At 45.8% G+C, this 23,082-nt stretch overlaps 1 protein-coding gene and 1 long non-coding RNA gene across 10 annotated transcripts; both read left to right on the top strand.

Moving 5' to 3' along the window:
* Positions 1-14,062: 14,062 nt before the first annotated feature.
* On the top strand, positions 14,063-17,072 carry LOC125522914. Of its 3 annotated transcripts, none has more exons than XR_007290017.1 (3): positions 14,063-14,233; positions 14,936-15,023; positions 15,241-17,072. It is a non-coding gene; the product is annotated as an uncharacterized LOC125522914 (long non-coding RNA). The 3 variants fall into 3 exon arrangements; XR_007290018.1 differs by having other exon boundaries at positions 14,065-14,222; XR_007290016.1 differs by having other exon boundaries at positions 14,208-14,222; positions 14,918-15,023.
* A 2,407-nt stretch (positions 17,073-19,479) lies between these two features.
* LOC125524817 lies at positions 19,480-21,877 on the top strand. 7 transcript variants are annotated; one of them, XR_007290963.1, is made up of 4 exons: positions 19,481-19,974; positions 20,379-20,643; positions 20,938-21,058; positions 21,557-21,877. XR_007290963.1 is itself a non-coding variant. In XM_048689845.1 (3 exons), exons 1-3 carry the CDS (start codon positions 19,661-19,663, stop codon positions 21,605-21,607), a joined length of 630 nt encoding a protein of 209 aa, XP_048545802.1. In that variant the 5' UTR covers positions 19,480-19,660; the 3' UTR covers positions 21,608-21,877. The 7 variants fall into 7 exon arrangements, 4 of the variants coding, with proteins under 4 accessions (XP_048545802.1, XP_048545801.1, XP_048545803.1 ...); XR_007290964.1 differs by having other exon boundaries at positions 20,941-21,058; XR_007290962.1 differs by having other exon boundaries at positions 19,480-19,974; positions 20,379-21,058.
* Positions 21,878-23,082: the final 1,205 nt, after the last annotated feature.

A 23,082-nucleotide genomic window follows, 5' to 3' on the forward strand; every position in this document is an offset into this window, starting at 1 on the left:
AGTTCATCAATTTTCAAAAAAAGTTCATCGACTTTGAAATTTTTTCACTGATTTTCAAAAAAAGTTCAATGATTTTCCAAAAAATTTCATCGACTTTGAAAAAAGTTCACTAATTTTCAAAAAAAGTTCATCGAATTTGACGAAAAGTTCATCAACTTTGAGAAAATAGTTCATCAATTTGAAAAAAGGTTCATCACATTTGAAAAAAGTTCATCGAATTTGAGAAAAGTTCATCGAACTTGAAAAAAGTTCACCGATTTTGCGAAAATTTGGTCACCTTTAAAAAAGTTCACTCATTTTAATAAGAAAGAGAAAAGAAACAAAGATAGAAAATGAAACAGGGAAAACAACTGCCTTTTCTGCGTTAATATATAAAGAAAATAAAAAGAACCACCATTGCACATGTGGTTATCTGGTTCAACTGGTTGTTGCGGCTGGAGCACCTTTTTTGGAGAATTTTTAAAGAAACAATAAAGCATGATGGGCCGGCCCGCTATAAAACCAAGTGTACAGGGGGGGTGTGCGCCCTGTACCAAATGGCCTGTATTCGGCGCCCCGAATAGGATTTGGCCGAGATTTTTACCCGACCGCCTCTGGAACGAGTAAATTTAGGCGTGCGGAACTTTTCTACTCAGTTTGGAAGATTGGCTAGATACCGGTTAACTCTCCTTTATAGCCTTGCAGAGAAGTTGCTCTAAGCACTGGATTATACACTTGCGCGGGCCACCTTCAAACGTGGTCAGAACCTTCTAGTGTCACCAGAGTTCATGGCTTCAACTTATTGAACGTAATCAACGTCACAGATGTTGATTCATCACACACTCACACTGACCACGTGGTTTACGCACCTCCGTCCGTCGTAAACTACTACTCCCTCCGTTCTAAATTAGTTGACTTAAATTTGTCTAAATACGGATGTATTTATATTTGTTTAATGTCTAGATACATCCGTATCTAGATAAATATGGGTCAAGTAATTTGGAACGGAGAAAATACCTCCGTATTAAAGTACTCTCTTCATCCTTGTTTTAGGACGGAGGAAATATAAGACTATTTGAACTCCAAAAACGTGTTATTTCAGTATGAAAGGGAGTATATTGTCTGGGAGCATGGTTCTAGTCAACTATTGACTATATGATATTGCCATGACGCTTATAGGCACTTATACAATAAGCTTAATTATAAGGTTGGCTACAAAAATACTATACTTTTTTTCATCTTTTCTTTATCTCTTTTTTCATATTTATTATTTTTGCCTAGGAGCACGCGCATACCAGACTCTTGCATGATATCCCCACTTCTTACTTTTTCATCTCTCTGTTCTCCATATAGACAAAATTATCAGTCAATTTACAACATCAACGGTACGCTGATCGCTAGGTGGCGAGCCAGCTGCATCAAGATTATTTCCTTAAGGATCTGTTTAGGACACAGCTAGATGTGACATAGTTGTATCACATCTAAGCTGATGTCCACTCTGTTTGTGGTCTATTTTTTTCCCTAATTTTTTTTGTTTCTGTTGCTGTATTATATATTTGTGGAAGTTTAGATGTGACATCCTTAAAAAACATCTAAATGTGAATTAGACAAATTATTTTCTTAATGAATCAATTACACATCATGCCACCACTATTCATCAATCAAGAAACAGCCCTACAGGTACAACCACCGGCCGCTACAAAATGAATTCTGGCCCTCCAACCAACCACTAGCGACGTGCAACTTAATTACTACAAACCATCGATCTCCAGTCCAACCAATGGCGTCACAGTGTACAGCAGTATGTACGCCGTCGATGCCCGGCAGCTCCGGCGGCGTCTTCAAGATGACATAGACGGAGTAGACGATGCTGGGGGCTGTAGCCGATCGAGCAGCAGCGAAATCTGATCAGTGATTAATTTGGTTAGTGTAATGTAATCCTATGGCGTCTGTCAGACTGTCACCATCTTTTCAGTCGATATATATACGTTTAGTTTGCTATGGCTTTGCGTGCGTCTTTTGCTGGCATCGAATGGATCCTACCAACACACGCTCCTCCCAGAGGCGTCTCATGTCAAATACTTACGCCATGGTTTTGGTTTGGTTCGGTTTGCTTTGCCGTTCCGACAGGGACAGGACCTGCACATGCTTTGCTACGGAATAGGCCAACCCTAGGCGCCGGCGCACCGGTCCAAATTTGTGCCTTAGTCGTTCGATTGAGGCCCGCACAGGTGTCGATGGGCGTTGTTTCCCATCATCCTTTTCACATCGCGGTTGAAAACTAAGAACAAAAAAGCAGGGAGACATGGCGGTGTGCGTTCACCGCCAACGCTCGCCCCTCGCTGGTGTTGCCCATCCCCTCTCCCCTCTTCCTCAACCCCCTCCAGAAAATGGCGACAACGCCGTGGTTCGCATCCAGAACAGCGGTGATAGCAAAAAAATGCGGTGCTTCCAGCAAAAATAGAGAACGCTGGTAGCAAATATTGAAAAAATGAATGTTGTTCCAGCAAAAATTAAGAAAATGCCGGTGGTAGCAAAAAATGAAGCTCGTTCCAGCAAATCAAAAAGGCAGTGGTAGCAAACTTGCACAATTTTGGTGTTGTTCCACCGAAACCAAACAACCAATGGTAGCAAAAAATGTTGATAGTTCCAGCAAAAACATATTATGGTTGTAGCAAAAGTGAAAATTGGGATTGGTCCCAACAAAAACCAAAACATTGATGGTAGCAAAAAAAAAAGGTTATGGTTCCAGCAAAAACATATTACAATGGGAGTAAAAAATGAAAAATGGACAATGGTTGCTGAGGGAGTCCGGGATTAGGGGGTCTCCGGACAGCCGGACTCTATCCTTCGGCCGGACTATTGGACTATGAAGATACTAAATTGAAGACTTCGTCTCGTGTCCGGATGGGACTCTACTTGGCGTGGAAGGCAAGCTAGGCAATACGGATATGGATATTTCCTCCTTTGTAACCGACCTTGTGTAACCCTAACCCTCTCCGGTGTCTATATAAACCGGAGGGTTTAGTCCGTAGGACAACAGATAATCATACCATAGGCTAGCTTCTAGGGTTTAGCCTCTTCGATCTCGTGGTAGATCAACTCTTGTAATACTCATATCAAGAATAAATCAAGCAGGACGTAGGGTTTTACCACCATCAAGAGGGCCCAAACCTGGATAAAACATCGTGTCCCCTGCCTCCTGTTACCATCCGCCTTAGACGCACAGTTCGGGACCCCCTACCCGGGATCCGCCGGTTTTGACACCGACATTGATGCTTTCATCGAGAGTTCCTCTATGTCGTCGCCGTTAGGCTTGATGGCTCCTTCTATCATCGATAGCGATGTAGTCCAAGGTGAGACTTTTCTCCCCGAACAGATCTTTGTGTTCGGCGGCTTCGCACTGCGGGCCAACTCGCTTGGCCATCTGGAGCAGATCGAAAGCTACGCCCCTGGCCATCAGGTCAGGTTTGGAAGCTTAAATTACACGGCCGATATCCGCGGAGACTTGATCTTCGACGGATTTGAGCCCCTGCCTTGTGCGCCACGCGGTCACGATGAGTACGATTTAGCTCTACCATCGGACCGTATTCAGGAGATCGCACCGGCAGCCGCTCCGAGCCTCAATTCGGAGCCAGTTGCGCCATCCATGGACGGGTGGATAGACCCCTTCACGGAGGCCGTATCCTCAGCGGCGATCGAGCCGAATATCGACCTTACCCTTCACGAGAGCCGTGTTGCCAAACTGCCGGATCCTTCCCCGGCCACGGACTCCGAACTGCTTGCGCCCGTGCCTATCAAATCCGACTGGGCGCCAATCATGGAGTTCACCTCCGCGGATATCTTTCAGCACTCGCCCTTCGGCGACATACTGAATTCATTAAAGTCTCTCTCCTTGTCAGGAGAGTCCTTGTCGAACTATGTCCGGCAGGATTGGGATGCGGATGACGAAGAAATTCGCCGCCCACTCACCACCCACTTAGTAGCCACTGTCGATGACTTAACCGACATGCTCGACTTTGACTCCAAAGACATCGACGGTATGGACAACGATGCAGGAGACGAACAGGAACCACTGCCCATAGGGCACTGGACGCCCACTTCCTCACATGATGTATACATGATGGACACACCAAAAGAAAACGACGACGAGAAACGAAAGGATGCAATGAAGGGTTGTCCCCTCGAGAAGCAGTCAAAGCGGCGGCGTAAGCGCCGCTCCAAATCCCGCCTCGGCAGAAACAACGATCATATAGACCCAACGTTAGAGCAGGGTGAACCATCGTCGGACCACGGCAACACGGAGAATCAAACCGAACAACCCGACTCTGGCAAAGATAATAGTCTGGACGACATCACACCGGACAGACACCCGGAGCAAGAGAATGCCCGTCAAAGGCTTGTTGCCACCGCGAGGAGTCTAAAAAAGCAGAAGCACGGGCTCAAGGCTGCGCAAGACACACTCAAAATCAGATGGAGTAAAGTACTCAACACAGCAGCGAAGTACGGTGGTAATCGCCCCACCAAGAGCTACCCGAAGCGGAAGTTGCTACCTGAATTCGATGAGGAGGTTAGATCCCCCGCAACCAAAAATTAAAATGGCCATCTGGCCGGATAGACGACCTCATGACCAACATAGAGCGGCAAACAACGCCGCACATAAGCCAATACGCGATCCACGCGAGGGCTCGCATCAAAAGGATGGCGCAACCAGATCCATCTATGGACCACACAAGCGCGCTCCAGCATATGATGCAACACAACAAACATCCGAACAACGCGGTACACCCAGATACATGGGTGCCGCACACCCCCTATGTTTCACCAACGAGGTGCTGGACCATGAATTTCCAGAGGGATTCAAACCCGTAAACATAGAGGCATACGACGGAACAACAGACCCTGGGGTCTGGATTGAGAACTATATCCTCCATATTCATATGGCTCGAGGAGATGATCTCCACGCCATTAAGTATTTACCCCTCAAACTCAAAGGGCCAGCTCGGCACTGGCTTAAAAGCCTCCCCGAAATCTCCATTGGAAGCTGGGAAGAGCTCAAAGACGCTTTTCGGGCAAATTTTTAAGGGACTTATGTCCGACCTCCGGATGCGGACGATTTAAGTCATATAACTCAACAGCCCGGAGAGTCAGCCCGAAAGCTTTGGAACAGGTTTCTTACTAAAAAGAACCAAATAGTCGACTGTCCGGACGCCGAAGCCTTGGCAGCTTTTAAACACAGCGTCCGAGACGAGTGGCTTGCCAGACACCTCGGTCGAGAAAAGCCGAGAACAATGGCAGCATTAACAAGCCTCATGACCCGCTTTTGCGCGGGTGAGGACAGCTGGCTAGCCCGATGCAGCACCAGCGACCCAAGTACATCCGAAGTTAGAGATGGAAACGAAAAATCATGACGCAACAAAAATAATAAGCGCCAGAATAAAGAAGACAGCCCGAAGAGCACGGCGGTAAATGCCGGATTCAGAAGCTCTTGGCCAGGTCAGCAAAAGCCTCCCTCTAAAGGCGCCAGAGATGAACTGTCCAGCCTAAACAAAATTCTGGACCAAATATGTCAGATCCATAGCACCCCCGATAAACCTGCAAATCATACCCACAGAGAATGTTGGGTCTTCAAGCAGTCCGGCAAGCTCAACGCCGAACATAAGGGGCATGATACACCAAGCGAAGACGAGGATGAGCCTCGCAAGCAAAGCACTGGGGAATAGAAGAAATTTCCACCAGAAGTCAAAACAGTAAACGTGTTACACGTGATAAAGGGGAGAAACAAAGTGGCACTCCCAGATAAATATGCCCAAGGGCCTATCACCGCGGAGTTCTGCCACTGGTCGTCTCAACCGATCACCTTCGACCATCAGGATTACTCAGCAAGTATCCGGAGCGCAGGATGGGCTGCCTTGGTATTAGATCCAATAATTGACGGATACCACTTCACACGAGTCCTGATGGACGGCGGTAGCAGCTTAAACCTGGTGTATCAGGACACAATCCGCAAAATGGGGATAGACCCAACGAAAATTTGCCGCAGCAATACTACCTCTAGAGGAGTAACGCCAGGCCCAGGGGCTCATTGCACGGGCTCCCTGCTACTAGAGGTTGTATTCGGCTTCCCCGACAACTTCCGTAGCGAAAATTTAACCTTCCACATTGCTCCGTTCCAAAGTGGCTATCAAGCACTACTCGGATGCGAAGCTTTCGCCCGCTTTAACGCAATACCGCATTACGCTTCCCTCACGCTTAAGATGCCCGGTCCACGTGGCATCATTACAGTAAAAGGAAATATTGAGCGATCCCTACGCGCCGAAAAGAATGTGGCTGCCGTGGCAGCCGCACACTAAAGCGGCCTCACCAACTAAAACATTCGATAGGTCGTCAAGACCACAGACACGGTTAGACGAGTCCGGCGCAGCTATATGTACTTCATACAGGTTTGATGACCACACCTCTATTACAAATACAAGGGGCTCAACGCGCGCAGACAAGTGGCAATTTATACTCATCTTGATCTATACATGGTTTCTTTAAAACCTACCTTTTTGCATGACAACTTTTCACCTAAGTTCCTCTCTTTTACAGATGATCATCGTGCTACACCCGTCCAGGATACGGCACAACGGAGACACAGGTGCATACGTGCAGCAGGGACCCGTTCAAAGGATTCTTTTTAGATTAAGACCCTGCGTCAACCTTTTTTACTGTCTCTTGTTGATACACATCCCTCGGATTCTCAGTACCATTGAGAAGGATGCTGACGTCTTGGCATGTGGCCACGTCAGAACAATGCACGTACCTGGACACCAGGGGCTTCTTACAAAGGGCACTGTTTAGGCCCGGTTGATACACCATAAAGACGGAATACCTTAGGGAGTGTTCGGCGTCGTGAGTTTGGCCTTATATGTATCAACTCCAAATCATGTCTTTGGTCAAATGTTGGGTTTGCCCGGCTCCTGTGTTTTGCTGCCTTATGTTCCGCTCTATCGGGTAAGGCGGCATCGGGAGAACTACTGCGATTGTGCCCTGGTTCATCCGGACGAGCACCTCAGTAGAGAAAGCCGGAAACTGACTGTCATGATATAGCGCGAGACTGGTCAACCACTCGATGATCCATCGGAATCTTAGAATTCCTCCGCCTTAACAAAGGGTCGTTTCCCGGCCGGGCAAGTACGCACCCCGAATTCGGATGAGTGCGGAGCCACCAGGGGCTATATAGTAGCCCCACTGTCAAACTCCTATGGCTAAGTGAAAGTGTTAAAGCATTATAGTCCGGTTGCCTAGTTCGCCGCGCTATCACCTCCTTATTAGGACCAAGACGTTGGATTAAGTGTGAACATGCGTCTTCTACGAATACCCCCACATTATATGCGTGGGGGCTGAAGCCGACGACTGCAATCTTTCAGGTTATACACATGTATACATAAACGACCGCACATGAGGCATCACAATACTTTCGGGCACACGTATAAATACAGCCTTGATAAATTCAATAAAAACATTGTTTTTACAATGGGAATACATGTCATTCAAACATAATATTCTTCGAGCACTGGGCCTCTATCAAGCGAGCACCCTCAAGAACTTCTTTAAAATAGTGCTCGGCAGCCACTCGGCCTATGGCTGAACCCTGCGCCGCGACAGTAGTAGCATCCATCTCCGCCCAGTATGCTTTGACACGGGCAAGGGCCATCCGCGAGCCTTCTATGCACGCCGACCTCTTTATCGCATTGATGCGCGACACCGCACCAAGGAACTGCTGCACTAAGCTGAAATAGCTGTTCGGCTTTGGCCTTCCGGCCACAGATGATCCACGACGGACCTCACGGCAAGCCCGGACAACCTATTGAGTTCGGCTCATTCAGCTAGCTGATCGGTCAATGGAAGCGGACGCTCTGGAACGTTAAACTGCGACCAGAACAGCTTGTCCACTTCACGATCTGTTTGATCTCAGAAGTATTCGGCCGCATCGACAGTGCTCGCCGCCAAGTCCATATATGCGTCTGCCGAACTCCACAGCCGATCCAGAGGGGTATATTGCGGATCTCTGAACTTCCTCCGCAGCAAAAAAGGCTTCCCAGCCACAATATCACAGGCTTCACGCAATTTCTCCTTCTTCGCTCTCATGGCAGAGCGGGTGTCTTTGGTCGCCATTGTAGCCTTCTCAAGGTCCGTCGCCCTCGCCCGGTTTTCTTCTTCAAGGAACTGGCAACGGTCGGCAGTGTCTTTTAACTTTGTAGCCATCTTGGCCATTTTATCATTGCTCTCGCAATGCGCGGCCTTTTCGGCTCTTAACTCTTCGGCCGCCTTCAAAGCGGCCGCATTACTAATCCTTGTTTGTTCTTTGGCTCGGGCAAGTTCCGCCCGAAGGGTCTCCACGGTGGCAGCTCCGTCTCCAGTCACAACATATTAAAGATACTGGCATCACGCTGCTCTTACTATGTGACATTCACCAGAAAACATTACTCACCCTGTGCCTCATCAAGCCGCTTGTTAACAAACTCGATGTCGGCATCTGCCGCATCCAGCTGCCGCTTTAGTTCAGCAAACTCATTAGTCCGGCTAGCCACCGGAGCTTCCACCACCTGCACATAAAGCGGTATGGTTATTACCTGGGACTACGATCCTCTGTTTGCCGCCGTCCTCGGTGACAACCAGAGTCTCAGGGGCTACTATCTGCACAGGGCACACCTAAAATTATGCGGTACTATCACAAATGTACATCATTCTACGTACCTCAAAGCTCGTCAGTAGACTCATAAAGGCGTCATGCAACCCGCTTTCGGTGGACGAAATCCTTTCCATCACCGTACCCATCAACGTACGGTGTTCTTCCGAGATGGTCGCTCGCTTTAGCAGATCCCTCAGTGCGTCCGACCGCATACCAGACGGCGTCGGACTCCTTTCAAGAGCTGGATGCTGGGGACTCCGGGTGACTATAGGATTATCTTCTGGCCTCACCAGATCCGGAGAGGCCCTCCTTGACGACACTTCAAGGTCGCCCGCTTCTTGAGCGGGGGAGTCCGGGGGAGGCGTTTCGCTCTCCATCATCTCCGGAAGAAGATCCCCCGAAGACGAGCTCTGTTCAGAAGGGCTAAGATCCGAACTGCAAGATAAACGCTTCGGTCATTTTCCTCGGAAGTAAGGTGGAATATCTTTACTATTAAGTATTTTTTTCACTTACGGCTCGTTAGAGGGCTGATCCCCGCGTGGACTTTGTGCGGTAAAAGCACCCTCCGAGGCAGGACCCTCTGGTGGAGACTTCTTCTCCCGTTTGGAAGCCTTGGTTTCCGGATCTTCAGAGGCAGTCCTCTTCCTTCCCCGAAGCGAGAGAAGGTCAGATTCTTCCCCTTGGTTATCCTCCTTCACGGATGCGCTCATTCCCTCGGTTGGAATTGGTAGCGATGGGGGCCCGCTTTCGCCCTCATTATTCCCCCTTTACCTTCCTTTGAGGGCTCCGGGCAAGGTGCTAGCTAGAGCATCTTTTCCAGTACCGGATTGTCCAAACCCTCAGGAAGGGGGCCGAACACCGAAACATCTTCGCCTTTGTAGCTAGTCCTGGTCAAAGAGCGATTTCTCAGAATGATGTCGTGACAAATGAAAGACGGTGTGTTCGGCTAGAGGATTACTTACTTGGTCGGCGGTGCGGTTGCTGCTCAGGCCCGCGTCCTCGGTAGTATCCGGACACTCTATTTGGGGTCCAAAGAATGATTTATACATCTCCTCGTGCGTCAGGCCGAGGAAATTCTGAATAGTGCACGGTCCTTCTGGGTTGAACTCCCACATGCGGAGGGGCCGGCGTTTGCAAGGCTGGACTCGACGAATCAGCATGACTTGCACTACCATAACCAGACTGAAATCTCCTTCGAAGAGATCTTGAATGCGGCTCTGCAGTATAGGCACGTCCTTGGCTGGGCCCCAGCTCAGCCGTCTGCTAATCCATGACATCAGTTGTGGAGGGCCCGCGCGGAAAGCAGGGGCAGCCACCCACTTGGCACTTCTGGGAGCTATGATGTAAAACCACTCCCGTTGCCATAATTCGGACACCTCTGGAAAGGAACCCTTTGGCCATGAAGCTCCAGCGATCTTGCTTATTAATGCGCCTCCGCACGCTGCCCCTCGACCATCTTTGGCTTCACGTCAAAGGTCTTGAGCCACAGACCGAAGTGAGGGGTAATGCGGAGGAAGGCCTCACATATGACAATAAATGCCGAGATGTGGAGAAAGGAGTCCGGGGCTAGATCGTGGAAATCTAGACCGTAATAGAACATCAAACCCCTAACGAAGGGATCCAGAATGAGGCCTAGACCTCGGAGGAAGTGGAAGATGAACACAACGTTCTCGTTGGGTTCGGGAGTAGGGACGACCTGCCCTCGGGCAGGCAGCCGATGCGAAACCTCGGCGGTCAGGTATCTGGCCTCCCTCAACTTCTTGATATCCTCTTCCATAACAGAGGAGGGCATCCACCGGCCTTGAAGGCTAGATCCGGACATGATTGAAGGTCCGAAGCACCTAACCTGGGCTTTGGGTGTTAGAACTCAAGGCGGGGGAAGGATTCGACTGAGCACGGGAGGGAAAAAAGTAAAAGCCTTGTCCCTTTATAAAGAGGGTGAATATCAAGCGTCCTCCTAGTGGTCGTTTGGGACTTGCCTAAAATCTAGGAGTCCTAGGCACGGTTGGGTTACCCACGACCGTATTGATGAGAATCCCGTAATTAGGGGAACACGATCTCTTCTTTGACAAGACGTGTCAAGAAACCGCCTCGCATTATGTGTGGAGATGATTGAAGAAAAACGGTTCGGATAATCACCGAGCCATGGCATGATGTCATGTTGCCAAAGCGTATCAGCAGATTAAGATTTGTGGAAATATTATTCTCTCTACGGTGGTATGTGGAAATTATTTTGCAGGGTCGGACACTATACTTGTATTCAAATTCTTCCGTGATGTATTCGGAGGAGGAACCCGCCTTGCAATGTCGAAGACAACACTGCGCGTCGGACTCATCGTCATTGAAGTCTAGTTCAGGGGCTACTGAGGGAGTCCGGGATTAGGGGGTCTCCGGACAGCCGGACTCTATCCTTCGGCCGGACTATTGGACTATGAAGATACTAAATTGAAGACTTCGTCTCGTGTCCAGATGGGACTCTACTTGGCGTGGAAGGCAAGCTAGGCAATACGGATATGGATATTTCCTCCTTTGTAACCGACCTTGTGTAACCCTAACCCTCTCCGTTGTCTATATAAACCGGAGGGTTTAGTCCGTAGGACAACAGACAATCATACCATAGGCTAGCTTCTAGGGTTTAGCCTCTCCGATCTCGTGGTAGATCAACTCTTGTAATACTCATATCAAGAATAAATCAAGCAGGACGTAGGGTTTTACCTCCATCAAGAGGGCCCGAACCTGGGTAAAACATTGTGTCCCCTGCCTCCCGTTACCATCCACCTTAGACGCATAGTTCGGGACCCCCTACCCGAGATCCGCCGGTTTTGACACCGACAGTTGCATCAAATCAAAACACCTGTAGTAGCACAATTAGGCGTTGGTCCAATCATTTGGTCACCGCGGTTGTAGCACTGGTTCAGTCGCGGTCACCCACCCCGTTGCCTGCCCGTGGTCGTGGTCACCCACCCGTCGCAGCTCCTCCATCCACGGTTGCAGCTCCCGCCGAGGCGGGTTGCAGCACCCGGCGATGCCGGTTGTACCTGTTCCCGTCCACAAGGTGTTGCGTGCTTCTCTCCTCCGTCCACCGCCGACCTGTGGCCCATCACACTGGGGCATCGCCATCGGGGAGGAGGAAGGAGAGGGCCAACGACCTCTACGAGATAAAAGGAGAAGACCTGGTCAGAGAGAGTTGGAGAGAGGAGCAGGGATGGCGGGATGCCTCTCTGGTGGTGGGCTTGCCGGAGAAACAGCTGCACCGGCCGAAGTCAGGCACATCGAGAGAGGGGGAGAAGGGGATGAATATGCGCGAGATGCAGAGGCACATGAAAGAGAGGCGAGCAGGGGATAAAAGGATAAGATGCGAGTGGCTGACACATAAGAATGGATGCGTGCGGGCCTTTGTGGCCGTGTGGCACTTACGTGGCGCTCGCGACCGGCCGAGCGTTCGGCGGCGCGCCGTACACAAACACTTCCCTACGGAATATGGATCACGGCGGCATCAAAACATGGTGTAATTGACAGATTATGTACAAACCGTTCAGAGATCCGGATCTGGAGCATGGCGCTGACACAAATAACTGGACAAGGGGAGCCGTTAGATTGAAGGGCATCCTTTTTTTTTTGTGAAATGATGTTTCTGGATTATTAGAAGTCAGAACTATCTATCCGACTCCCACAAACACAACAAAAAACATGAAGAATCTTGAGGAGCCTCAGCTGAAGGAGGCACATTCAGATTTGGTTGAGGGCCCACAACTTTCAGAGCACAATTCATAAACACTTTCTCTAGCATTTACAGCTTTGGAACATCGCTCCCTCTAGGAAAATCCTATTCCACCATTAGTGCGATGAATAGGTTTTTTTAGGCAAAGTGCGATGAATAGATGAGAAAACACACACGCGGATTGAGGGTGGGCCTGGCCCATTCCCTCGGTTTGGCTAGTTTTTCATTATCCTTTTCGGATTTTCCAGTATTTCTAATTCCTTATGTTTATCACCGGTTTTTCTTTTTGATTCCTTTTTTGTCTTCCTTCAATTTTTATCAATTTTCTATATCCCTTTCCTTTTCATCGATCCAAAATTATAAGAAAACAATTTAAAACATGAATATATTTTTGTGAACATAGAGATTTTTTTGTATGCGATGAATATTTTGTTTTACATACATGAAGTTGATAAAAATATGTATCTCTACTATTAAAGGGGGACGAGACTTGCCTGCTCCCCTCTCGTGTGCCCATCCGTGCTCCCGCATACGTGGCTTGATTTGATTGGAATAAAATAAGACCCGGCCCCACCTCCTTAAAATCAGGGGGGGAGATGATTAGATTAGAAAGGAAAAAGAAAAAAAGACAGCCATTGGATGAGGTGGGAGCACGGATGGGAGCATGGAAAGGGAGCAGGCAAGCCGGATCCTATTAAAGGGGGATTGAACATCGTGATGGTTCGACCTCCTCCTTCCCCCCTCCTCTCGATAGATCCCGCACAATCCACGTTGAGAACCAACCAGCCTTCCACTACGATAAAAAGAAAATGAAAAACAACCTCCTTAGAAAAAGCACCCACGAGGCCACGACCAGGCACACACGTCCCTTGCCCCGAACTCTCGTCACCAAACCCATCGCTCCTCCCATCCCATCTCTCGCGAGAAAAATCCCCTACCGCCATCCAGATCGGAGATCACCTCAGGTCTCCTCCACCATTCGCCCGCCTCCCCCCAAGGCCGTGGCCCGACTCATCCTTCCCATTCGCTCACCGCACTAGCGCAGGTGCTCACGCCTTCCTAGCGCTCAAGCGCCGCCCACGGATAAACGATGGCTTCAGCCGCGTCAACGAGGTCGAGGAGTCCCTGACCCAGCCCTCACCATCACCTTCATCGGAGGCCTTGCCCATCTCGATAGGGTTGGTTACTCGTTCCCTCCCCTGTCCTACCCTCCCCTGGAGGCGGCGACGCACTCCTCTCATCTATCTCCAGGGATGCCCTGCCCTCCCCTGGCGTCTGGGGACCGATGATCATGGGAATGTGATCTGGTGGTGCCCGTCGAACATCGAGAGGTGGCAGAGCCCCGCCACACACTTGTCCCCCCCCCCCTCAGGATCCTCAATTTCTCATCTAAAAGGTTATGTCTGCGTGCACCATACCTCTAGTGTTTCATTCCTGAATTAATCTTATCTTGAAGTGTGGTGATCTTGCATGTCTGTTTGTGTTCTCATGGCATTCAACCTCTGCTTTCACTTCTTGTGCAGGTTTATGTGGATGGAACTACCACCATATCCACCCATCCTTTTGGTTTGGTCATGTGATGCTGACACACATTGTCGTTCATGATCCTATTATTTGCCTTTTAGTTTTGACTTGTGATGCTGATGCACGTTTTCTTTCTACAACTGTGATATTTCCCTCCTTCGTGGATGTATGCAACTGCATGAATGGGACAACGAAGCCGCTGTCATGAAAGTTGCAGAGTGATGAAAGAGATACCGAGGTGTGAAATAAAAGGCAAATGTGAAGCTCTTGCATCAATCCTCAGACTGATTCCTGCAAATTTTCCTACAGAACTACAACATGGTAGTCTTGAAGTAAATACTATTTCTGTTATTTTCTATGTGTTTTTAGCACAATAGATAGTTAATATTGTTTTTACTCTCCAAGTTCAAGATGAGGTCGACCAATTAAGAAAACAGTTTGGTGAGATAGAGTGGCAGGTTTGCTAGAATCACTGTAGCTTCTTCTGGGATGTTTTTCTTTTTTGAGGAAACTATTTCGTTTACACCATCCTATTGGCATGTCTATGGCATCAGTGAAACTTAAACGAACACTTCTAGGCTAGATATTATTAAGGTGTACATACGTTGATCCTTTACATGGATCTTACCATATTTATTTGCCAGTCATTTGAGCTATTTGAGAAACTTGAAGGCAAGCTCAAGGAAATACATCATTACCTTTTAGTTTTTCTATGGCATCAGTGAAACTTAAACGAACACTTCTAGGCTAGATATTATTAAGGTGTACATACGTTGATCCTTTACATGGATCTTACCATATTTATTTGCCAGTCATTTGAGCTATTTGAGAAACTTGAAGGCAAGCTCAAGGAAATACATCATTACCTTTTAGTTTTATTTTTGAGTTGTTGGAATCAATCTGGAGAACATCATCCTATTGTAGATACAATATTTACGGGTTTATAGTCTTATACTCTGTTTGACATTACACATTACGGAAATAGTGAGATTATGCTTATGCCACTATGCTGACAGTGATTGGCTTATTAATAGTATGGAGAGGACAAGATCGAAAAGGACGGTGATATAAGGAAAACGGGGAGTGGAAGAGGAAGAAAGTTGGGATGACAATTATAAATAGGTTAGTACTTTGAATCTTTATGAACTGAGGTATTCTTTGTGGTAGAAATAAGTGTTTTAATAGGCTCATGATTTTGGTGAAACAGTATGATCTATGTGTGTTCCTTCACATGGAAAAATATGAAAGGATACCCATTATGAAATCATAGACCAGCAATGATGTATCATTTCTTTGTCTTTCATATTGCAAATATGGCTCACATGGCCGCACTCTGCAGAATATCGAGTTTGATGATGATGATAATTGGAACCAAGAGGAGGAAGCAGGTAAGTTTCATTTGATTTTCTGTTCATATGGCGGCTAATGTGACCAGATATGTAAGTCTGGATTGGTTTACTTACTTTCTTGTAGGTTCTACACTTACAGTTTTTAGTACTTGCTTCTTGTTGCCTCTCAGTGTATCACTAAATAATCAGTGTTTTGGGTACTTGCTTCCTGTTGCCTCCCAGTGTATCACTGAATAATCAGTTGACCAGTGTTGGCAAAGGTGCATCGATCCTATTTAGTTCTGGTTCTGTATGCCTCCCTAGATACAGCTTATACCCAAAAATATTAGCATACACATTGATATCAGTTGTGGGAGACTCGGCTATGCCGGCAATGCCTCCAATGTGGTGGTGGTCATGGTGGACGCCACCATGTGCACTTCAGCTCATCTGGGTGTAGCCGGAGTGATTTCCTTCGCAGTTCAAGTCCGGGCAGTTTTTTATGTGCATGTAATCCTGTTTTGCTTGGTCCCTAGCATTATTAATTTTATTTTTCTACCAATAACAACCAAGTAATGTGTGCATGTCCACGTCTTAGTGTAATTCTCGGTTAGTTAGATCTTACCGATGCATGTGCTTCGTGGGATGCCACGAATCCAGTGCAAGCAGCGTCGCTGTGGCTGGGTTCAGGTGGACATGGGATGGTTCATCCGATATACCTACCCACTAGCTATTCTCTCTTTTTCAGTAGTATTTTAAACGACAGTAGTTGACCATATAAATAAGAGGAAAAATCCAGAAAAGGTTGCAAGATTTTTACGCAATGCAAATCACTTGTTTGCGTGCTCGCGTGTGTGTGTAGGCGCGCTTGTTCTTTCATGTCCAAATACTTGTGTAGTGTTGTGAGAGAGATCCAGCAACTTCAGTTTTTGTCATGCAGTTCCCTGAGTCATATACATCTCTTGTGTCCTTTAGATACATCATGTGTACAGGGAGCAAGCGCCACATTGCTACATTTAATGCTTTGGTGTGCTCTCACGCTCCAAGCCATTGCCCCACGCTCCAAACTGCATATATTGACTGTGATATGAAATTGTAATTGCTCATAATTTAAATTTTTGACACAAGGCAGGAGCCAAGAATACTAGCTTGCCTGGGAGAATATATGTAAGAGAGTATATTAATTTACCTTTTGAGGGAAGAGTATATAATTTAAGAATAAGGCACATCTGTGTGACATGGAAGCTCTTAACAATGGTTAGCGTATGGTTGCCAAGTTATTTCTATGGTTCATCTCAAATTGAGCGTCTTGATACTTCATATGAAAATTTGGTTGTAAAAATTTGTTTGCCACAAGACACACTTTTTTGTATGAAAGAAATATGTATAAGATTCCTCGAAGCATTGTCGAAAAGCAGGTTCGTATGTCTGAGTGTCTGACATGCCTTTCTTTTTCAGTTTTTCCTGCCAGAAAGAAAGCAAGTGACTTATTTAATCCCAGAGATATGTCCCTGTTATCAGTTTTGAGGAGTCATTGTTCCAGTCATACAAAATGTTGACAGATGTATCATTTACAATGACCGTTCAATTGTAATTTCAGTGCCATGTCATAAAATTTGAATTCACCACTTCAGCCCCTTCCATAAGGTAGTTCTCTTTCTATGACCTGAAATCACAAAATCCATTGCCTGTGATTTAGTCTTCTATACCAGCATAGAAAATTGGCAATTGTAAATGATTACCTATGGCGGTGAAGTTATGTGTAGCTACAAAATCTTTCTCTGTCAGTCTCAAGGGGGCAACAAGGTCATCCAGTTTGTTCATTCATTCAATTCTTTTTGCTTTGCAGATATTGCATCAAAGGTCGGAAGTGAACCATGCAATACATCAATCTAATATTAGTTATAATCGGCTGACCATGTAGGATGTACCAATTGTGATGTATTACATTCCATATTTCCTTACATTTGTGGCATGAAATTTTTATTCCTCTCATTTGTCCTTTTTTGTTCTGTCTCTTAAATTGGTGAATTGGAAGTTATGTTGTTTCAGATGCTTAATGTTTGATGAAGTAGATGGTGTTCGGAAATCCAGCATCTGACTCCTGGTTTTGGTCTCAAGACTACAGTAAAACAATGGAGCAAACATGGTTCACTGCAAAATTTACTTAATACAACTACAGTTATAAATTTCTGAGACGAGGAACATAGTTGATCTTCATTAGATCTATTCAATTACCCAGAAAACCTAATTTTTTAATTGTTCTTCGCATTAGGTGCCTAGAGTTTTAAGTGTTTTGCACTTGCACCCTGTAGCCAGCCTTTCTTTATGTGCTATTCAGTCCAACAAAACAAAATGCTAGAGCGAAAGTAAATCTTCAGAAATGAAATCACATATTGCCATGCATGCTCAATGCATATTTCTGAAGTAGAATATTTCATTGTGTCCATATACTTTTTTTATTCCGTGGCAACGCACGGGCACTCAGCTAGTATTTTTAATATATGAATATATTTTTCTGTATACATGAACATATTTCAAATATGTGATTACCATTTTATTTCACTTATATAAAAATCTATAAACTTTTTATAAAAGATGAACTCCTAAACACGTGTGCATTCACATGCGCACGCACACATACACACATTTATATGAGCATTTTGTTCCATATGTGCTTTTTTTAAGTCCATGGGCATAAAAAATGCAAACTTTTTAAATACATGGATATATTTTATATAAACATTTTAAAATACACGATGAAAATTTTATTTCATATATAAGAATCCTTTATACCTATGAGAGCGATCCCCACTAACTTATTTATCTCAACATGCAAGCATGCCACATCACAATATAGTTATGGATGGATAAGGCCCACCTCAACATGCAACATGCATTGGAAAAGACCCACCACCACATGCAACCATGCATGTGAAAATATCTTTCATTCTATTATTCTACTTATATCAATATATATTTTTTAACTATACATAATCAAATATAGTAAGTTGTATGTATTTTTAATTTTGATTCGCGTGTTATTAATCTAAATATTTACGATCAACACAAACCAAATCTCACTGAAATGTATTGCAACCGATTCCCGCAGCAACATGCGGAGTATCATCTAGTATTTTTCTATTTTGCATAAAAACACTTTTTGATTATTTTCTCGCAATATTTTCTCGTTTTCAAAATTCATTCTTCAACAACATTATTTCAACCTACTAACAATTTAAATAAAATAAGGACAACTGAGCACTTCCAGGACCTCGATTGGGTTTGGCTTTGGGCTGGGGAATGTGAACCGCACATATGAAGGTAGAGAGAGAGAGAGAGAGAACAATCCAGTGATGCAGTTATTGTGTGGGGTGGTGGTTGTTTCATACTAACGCTTCAACAACAGGTGTTTACCCCCAAGAATGAGGATATATTTGGTGTTGCCTCCATACAACATCTCTTATTTATCCTTAGTTTAATTAGACATGTAAAATTCAAACAAAAATAGTTGGGTTTGTGACTAGAAGCATTCGAATGTCACTTAAGACACATGGATCTGGAGCTTCTAAAAAAAGGCATCATATGGCGTATTGGTGATGGTGCAAAGTTGCGAATTTGGCGAGACCCATGGATCCCACGTGATCAATCGCGATGGCCAATTACTCCAAAACGATGGTGCAGGTTGAAGTGGGTGTCAGAACTCCTTAATTCTGATGGAAATTGGAATAGAACTCTTCTGCAGGAGCACTTTTACCAGCCTGACATTGACTGGATCCTCCAAATCAAGGCATCGAAGAGGCTTGAGGCCGATTTCATAGCATGGCACCCAGATAAAATGGGCTGTTTTTCAGTCCGCAGTGCCTACTACCTCGGGCTACAGGAAAGTATGGCTGGTCATGACTCTGGAGCATCCAGTGTGCGACCTGATGGTCACCGGCCAGCTTGGGACTTGGTCTGGAAGAATGATGCACCTGCAAAAGTTCGGATCTTTGCTTGGAAGGCCACTCGTGAAGCTCTTGCTACAGAATCCACACAAAAGCAACGGCACCTTGCTACTGATAATACGTGTACATTGTGCGGCACAACAGAGGAATCTGTACACCATTAAACCCTTTAACAGTAGCTACAAGGGCGCCTCCTCCTGTGAGGAGCGGAGCGGCCAATCGCGAGAATGTTTTGCGCTAGCCAATCACCTATGCCGTCGGTCGATTGCGTGTTGTCTAGAAAAAATAGTGGCCCACAGCTTCGTCCAGAAGATAGAGAGAGTCGCCGGCCCACCCCTTCTTTCCTCTCCCAACAGAATCAGCATCAATTGTCTCAAAAAAAAAAACAGAATCAGCATCGCACGCAACCTCTCCTCCTCCCCATTCATGGCCATCGGCAGGGCCGCAGGAGCTGGCCGATTGGATTCGGCGACCTGACGAGGGCATGTGCGCCGATGTTCCTCCTCCAGCTCCCAGTCACAGGCGCCGCCACCATCGACCAGATCTTCACCACGGCCCCTCGCACCACCTCGTCGCCGGCGCGTCCTCCAGGGCAGAGCTGTGGGAGGAGTCCCTGCGGAAGGCCACGGAGCTGGCGCAGGCCGTCGCCAACGCCCTCTTCTCGCTGCCGGCCACCGAGGGTTGCGACGGCCCCGTCGTCCGCCTCCCGCCGCCCACCAATCGCCTACCCCGCGAGAAGCATCTGAGAATACTGCATCCCGTCATGTTCCAGCTCCAGAGTGCCGTCTATCCGACCGGGTACGCGGTCTGCTCCCCCCTGATCAGATTGGGTTTGTTCTTAGGATATCCCCGGGTTCTGTTCTGTGCGGGTATATACGTAGATCTTTGGGGTTTATTTGCAGCTTTGGTTAGTTGGCTTCTGACGAGTGTGAGTCGTCGTAGTAGTCACCCGCAAAAAAAAAAAAAAAGACGAGTGTGAGTCGTCGATCGTTGTCTGCGTAGCTCTGCCGGCGTTGATGTTAATCCCGTCGAAGTAGCCGGCACAAAGTCCACGAATTTTTTTGACTTTGCGCTCATGAAATGCTTTCAGTTTATTGATCCGAAGACAGTGATCCACTGAACTATTTTTCAGTTTGCGTCCTCTGCTTTTCACAGTTCTTTCAGGATTTGCTTGTTCACAAATTTCTGTGTTGTTTCTGCAGGCATTATTATGTCAGCATGAGCATTGGGGATCCGGCCAAGCCTTACTTCCTGGGTAGCCCAAGTTTGCTTGACTGTTTGTTGTGCAGTCCTTTATTCTGTAACTGTACCTACACTCCCATGGCATGCAGTGTCATTTGTTTCTTGTATTCTTTTGTGCATGTGTTGTGCTGGTTAATACATGGCGAGCCTTCGTCAAGCACACTAGCCTTGGTTGCAAGAGACCAACACCATGAGCTAGCTTCCTTTCTTGCTTGGTTCACAAGTGTAAGTCAAACAATAGCAATGCAAGAACTAGAATTTCACCTAATAGAATGTTATTTAAATCATTCTGTTTTGCTTTAAGGAAACAACACAACATATATTATTCATAGTGGAATGAGATGATTTTGATTGGACTTTGTAGTTAAAGAAAGAGAATAAAATACTTTTAATAATATCACTGATTTTATATGCTCAGTAGAGTAGGAAGAATTGCAAGACTTTGTATGACAATTCTGAATTCTTCTCAAACTGAACACATAGTATGCTGAAGCAAATGATTTATGTATTGTTTTGTAGCAGTTTGGATTATTTTGAGAACCTCTTTTAGGAGTTTGGAATACTCTAAGAAATTACTGTACGAATTGAGCGTACTCTGAGCACCACATGTACCTGTTGCGCGCCACGACGTCTGGCACAGGTCATGTTTCTCTCCATTCTCCTTCTCTAGCTCCCTCCCCCTAGATTCCATTGTGGCTTTTATGTGAAAGAGGCTAGATCATGAACATCTGCGGTGAGCTTTTGTGCTACTTTATTTTCAGAGCGATTACCAGTATTGCCAATGTCAGCAGATACTTTATTTATTTTGTGATGCACTTCGCTCAAATTATTTTATTTTGTTTAGATATAATTTCAACAAGTGAACCTGGAATTGTTTGTGTTTGCAACAAATACATATTTTTTCTGTTGGCTGAAATTATGCCCCTTTTGATCATGTGAGGTATTTGCTACTAGAAGTTTAGTACAACCCTATTTTGCAAAAAAGGTACAACCCTTCATTTTATTTAACTTGGCAAGAAAAGTTGTTTAATTATCTTAAAGTTGCCTCCAAGATGATTATTCAATGCGTGCTGGAAGAAGCTTTATCGTAAACTATCAAGCATTGTGAACTAATTTGGCTTTTGTTCATGTTTTTTAGACGCTTGGTCAGCCTCATGTCTACTTTTGTCAGATGTATCAGCTGAACTGAGGCACTTCACTGAATATATTGGCGGCCCATGAGGCTCCTAGGCATTTTTTCTGAAGATACATGTCACTTGAGGTTTGGATGGAGTACGGGCAACAATGTCTTAACTTTAGGATCACTCTCTGAGTTCCTAAAGTCACATACTTCCATTTTTTTTGCCTTTTTTCATTGTCATACTCTTTTGGTTAGCCTGTTGGATAAAACATGGTGGGTAATACTTGCGTGGCAACAATTATTATGTTCCCATGAAATTAACCCTTTTCTTCTTTGTTAGTTATCATGTTCCATGAATATTCGTTCCATCTATCTGTTCTTCTAGCTGAAATTGATCATGTCGGATAACTGTCTTTCCTGCATCACAAGTTCTATCCTTCTGATAGATTGTCGAAATATTCATCGGTTTGCTTCAAATTCTATTGATCCACCCCGAAACGCATGCTCTGAAGCTTCTTACACTATGGGAATCATTTTTTATTAGAATCTACAGCTATCATGCTTCAAATTGACTGGTTTTATTCATAATTTGCTCATGCCTGACATATTCTTCTTTCCTCTCAGCTGATTTGAGAGAAATGACCCACCTTGTAAGACTTCCATTATGAGAATCTATTGATCCAGCTTGTAAGACTGGCCCTTCTATGTTAATATATAAACCTATTAGTATCTATGGAACTACTAGGCTTGCTTTGCTTTATGAATGGACACTCTTCCTGCTGTAGTTATATTGTCGTGCTCTGCGGGTTGGCGTTGGCCGCCAACGACGAGGCTGGCGGCTCGGGGGTGGGGGTCATCAACCTTGATCGGTGTCCTGTTTTTCTTTGATTTTTAGTTTTTGTTATGATCAGTGTCATGTTTTTTTCTTTTATATATTGCAATGAACGATCGAAGCTTGATGGATGTCCACGAACATGTTGGTGGTATCGGTTTGCTAATCCTCATCGGAGATGTCCTAATCTTATTGTACTTGAGTGTCATTTATTTAGCTCTTCCAAAATTTATAGTGCGACTTCTTATAACATGCCATTTTGAAGTGTTACCAAGATTGCAAAAAAAGAAACTGGAATGGGCGGCCGCCAACCTGGCATCACCCCAAATTCCTTTGAGGAGGCGCCACAAGGTGACGCCCCAACCCCTAGTGCACTTATTATATGCCCACATGCAGCAGCACTTTGGGACGCCATGAGAGAAACCTGGGAGTTTCCTACTCCAGAGGATCTACATTATGCTGAGCCGGAGTGGCTATTTCGCTTGCTGGACAAGATCTCCGAAACACAGAAGTTGTCCACGCTGATGATTATGTGGAGGATTTGGTACACGCGAAATGAAATCACTCGTAAAAAACCCCAGTTCCGATCGAAGTGTCTCGCCGGTTCTTGTCCAGCTACATCAATTCTCTACTCGCCATTAAGCAATACCCGGATGCCGATCCTGTGAAAGGTAAACAGGTGATCGTTGCTACAGATTATGTGCCTCAAACC

The sequence above is a fragment of the Triticum urartu genome, chromosome 7, assembly GCF_003073215.2.
Source record: "Triticum urartu cultivar G1812 chromosome 7, Tu2.1, whole genome shotgun sequence".
NCBI lineage: Eukaryota > Viridiplantae > Streptophyta > Magnoliopsida > Poales > Poaceae > Triticum > Triticum urartu.

Coding starts and splice junctions, on each gene's coding strand:
- LOC125524817 (XM_048689844.1), top strand. CDS start 19,661: ATGTGCGCCGATGTTCCTCCTCCAGCTCCCAGTCACAGGCGCCGCCAC. Junction 19,975..20,378: donor AGTGCCGTCTATCCGACCGG/GTACGCGGTCTG, acceptor TTGTTTCTGCAG/GCATTATTATGTCAGCATGA.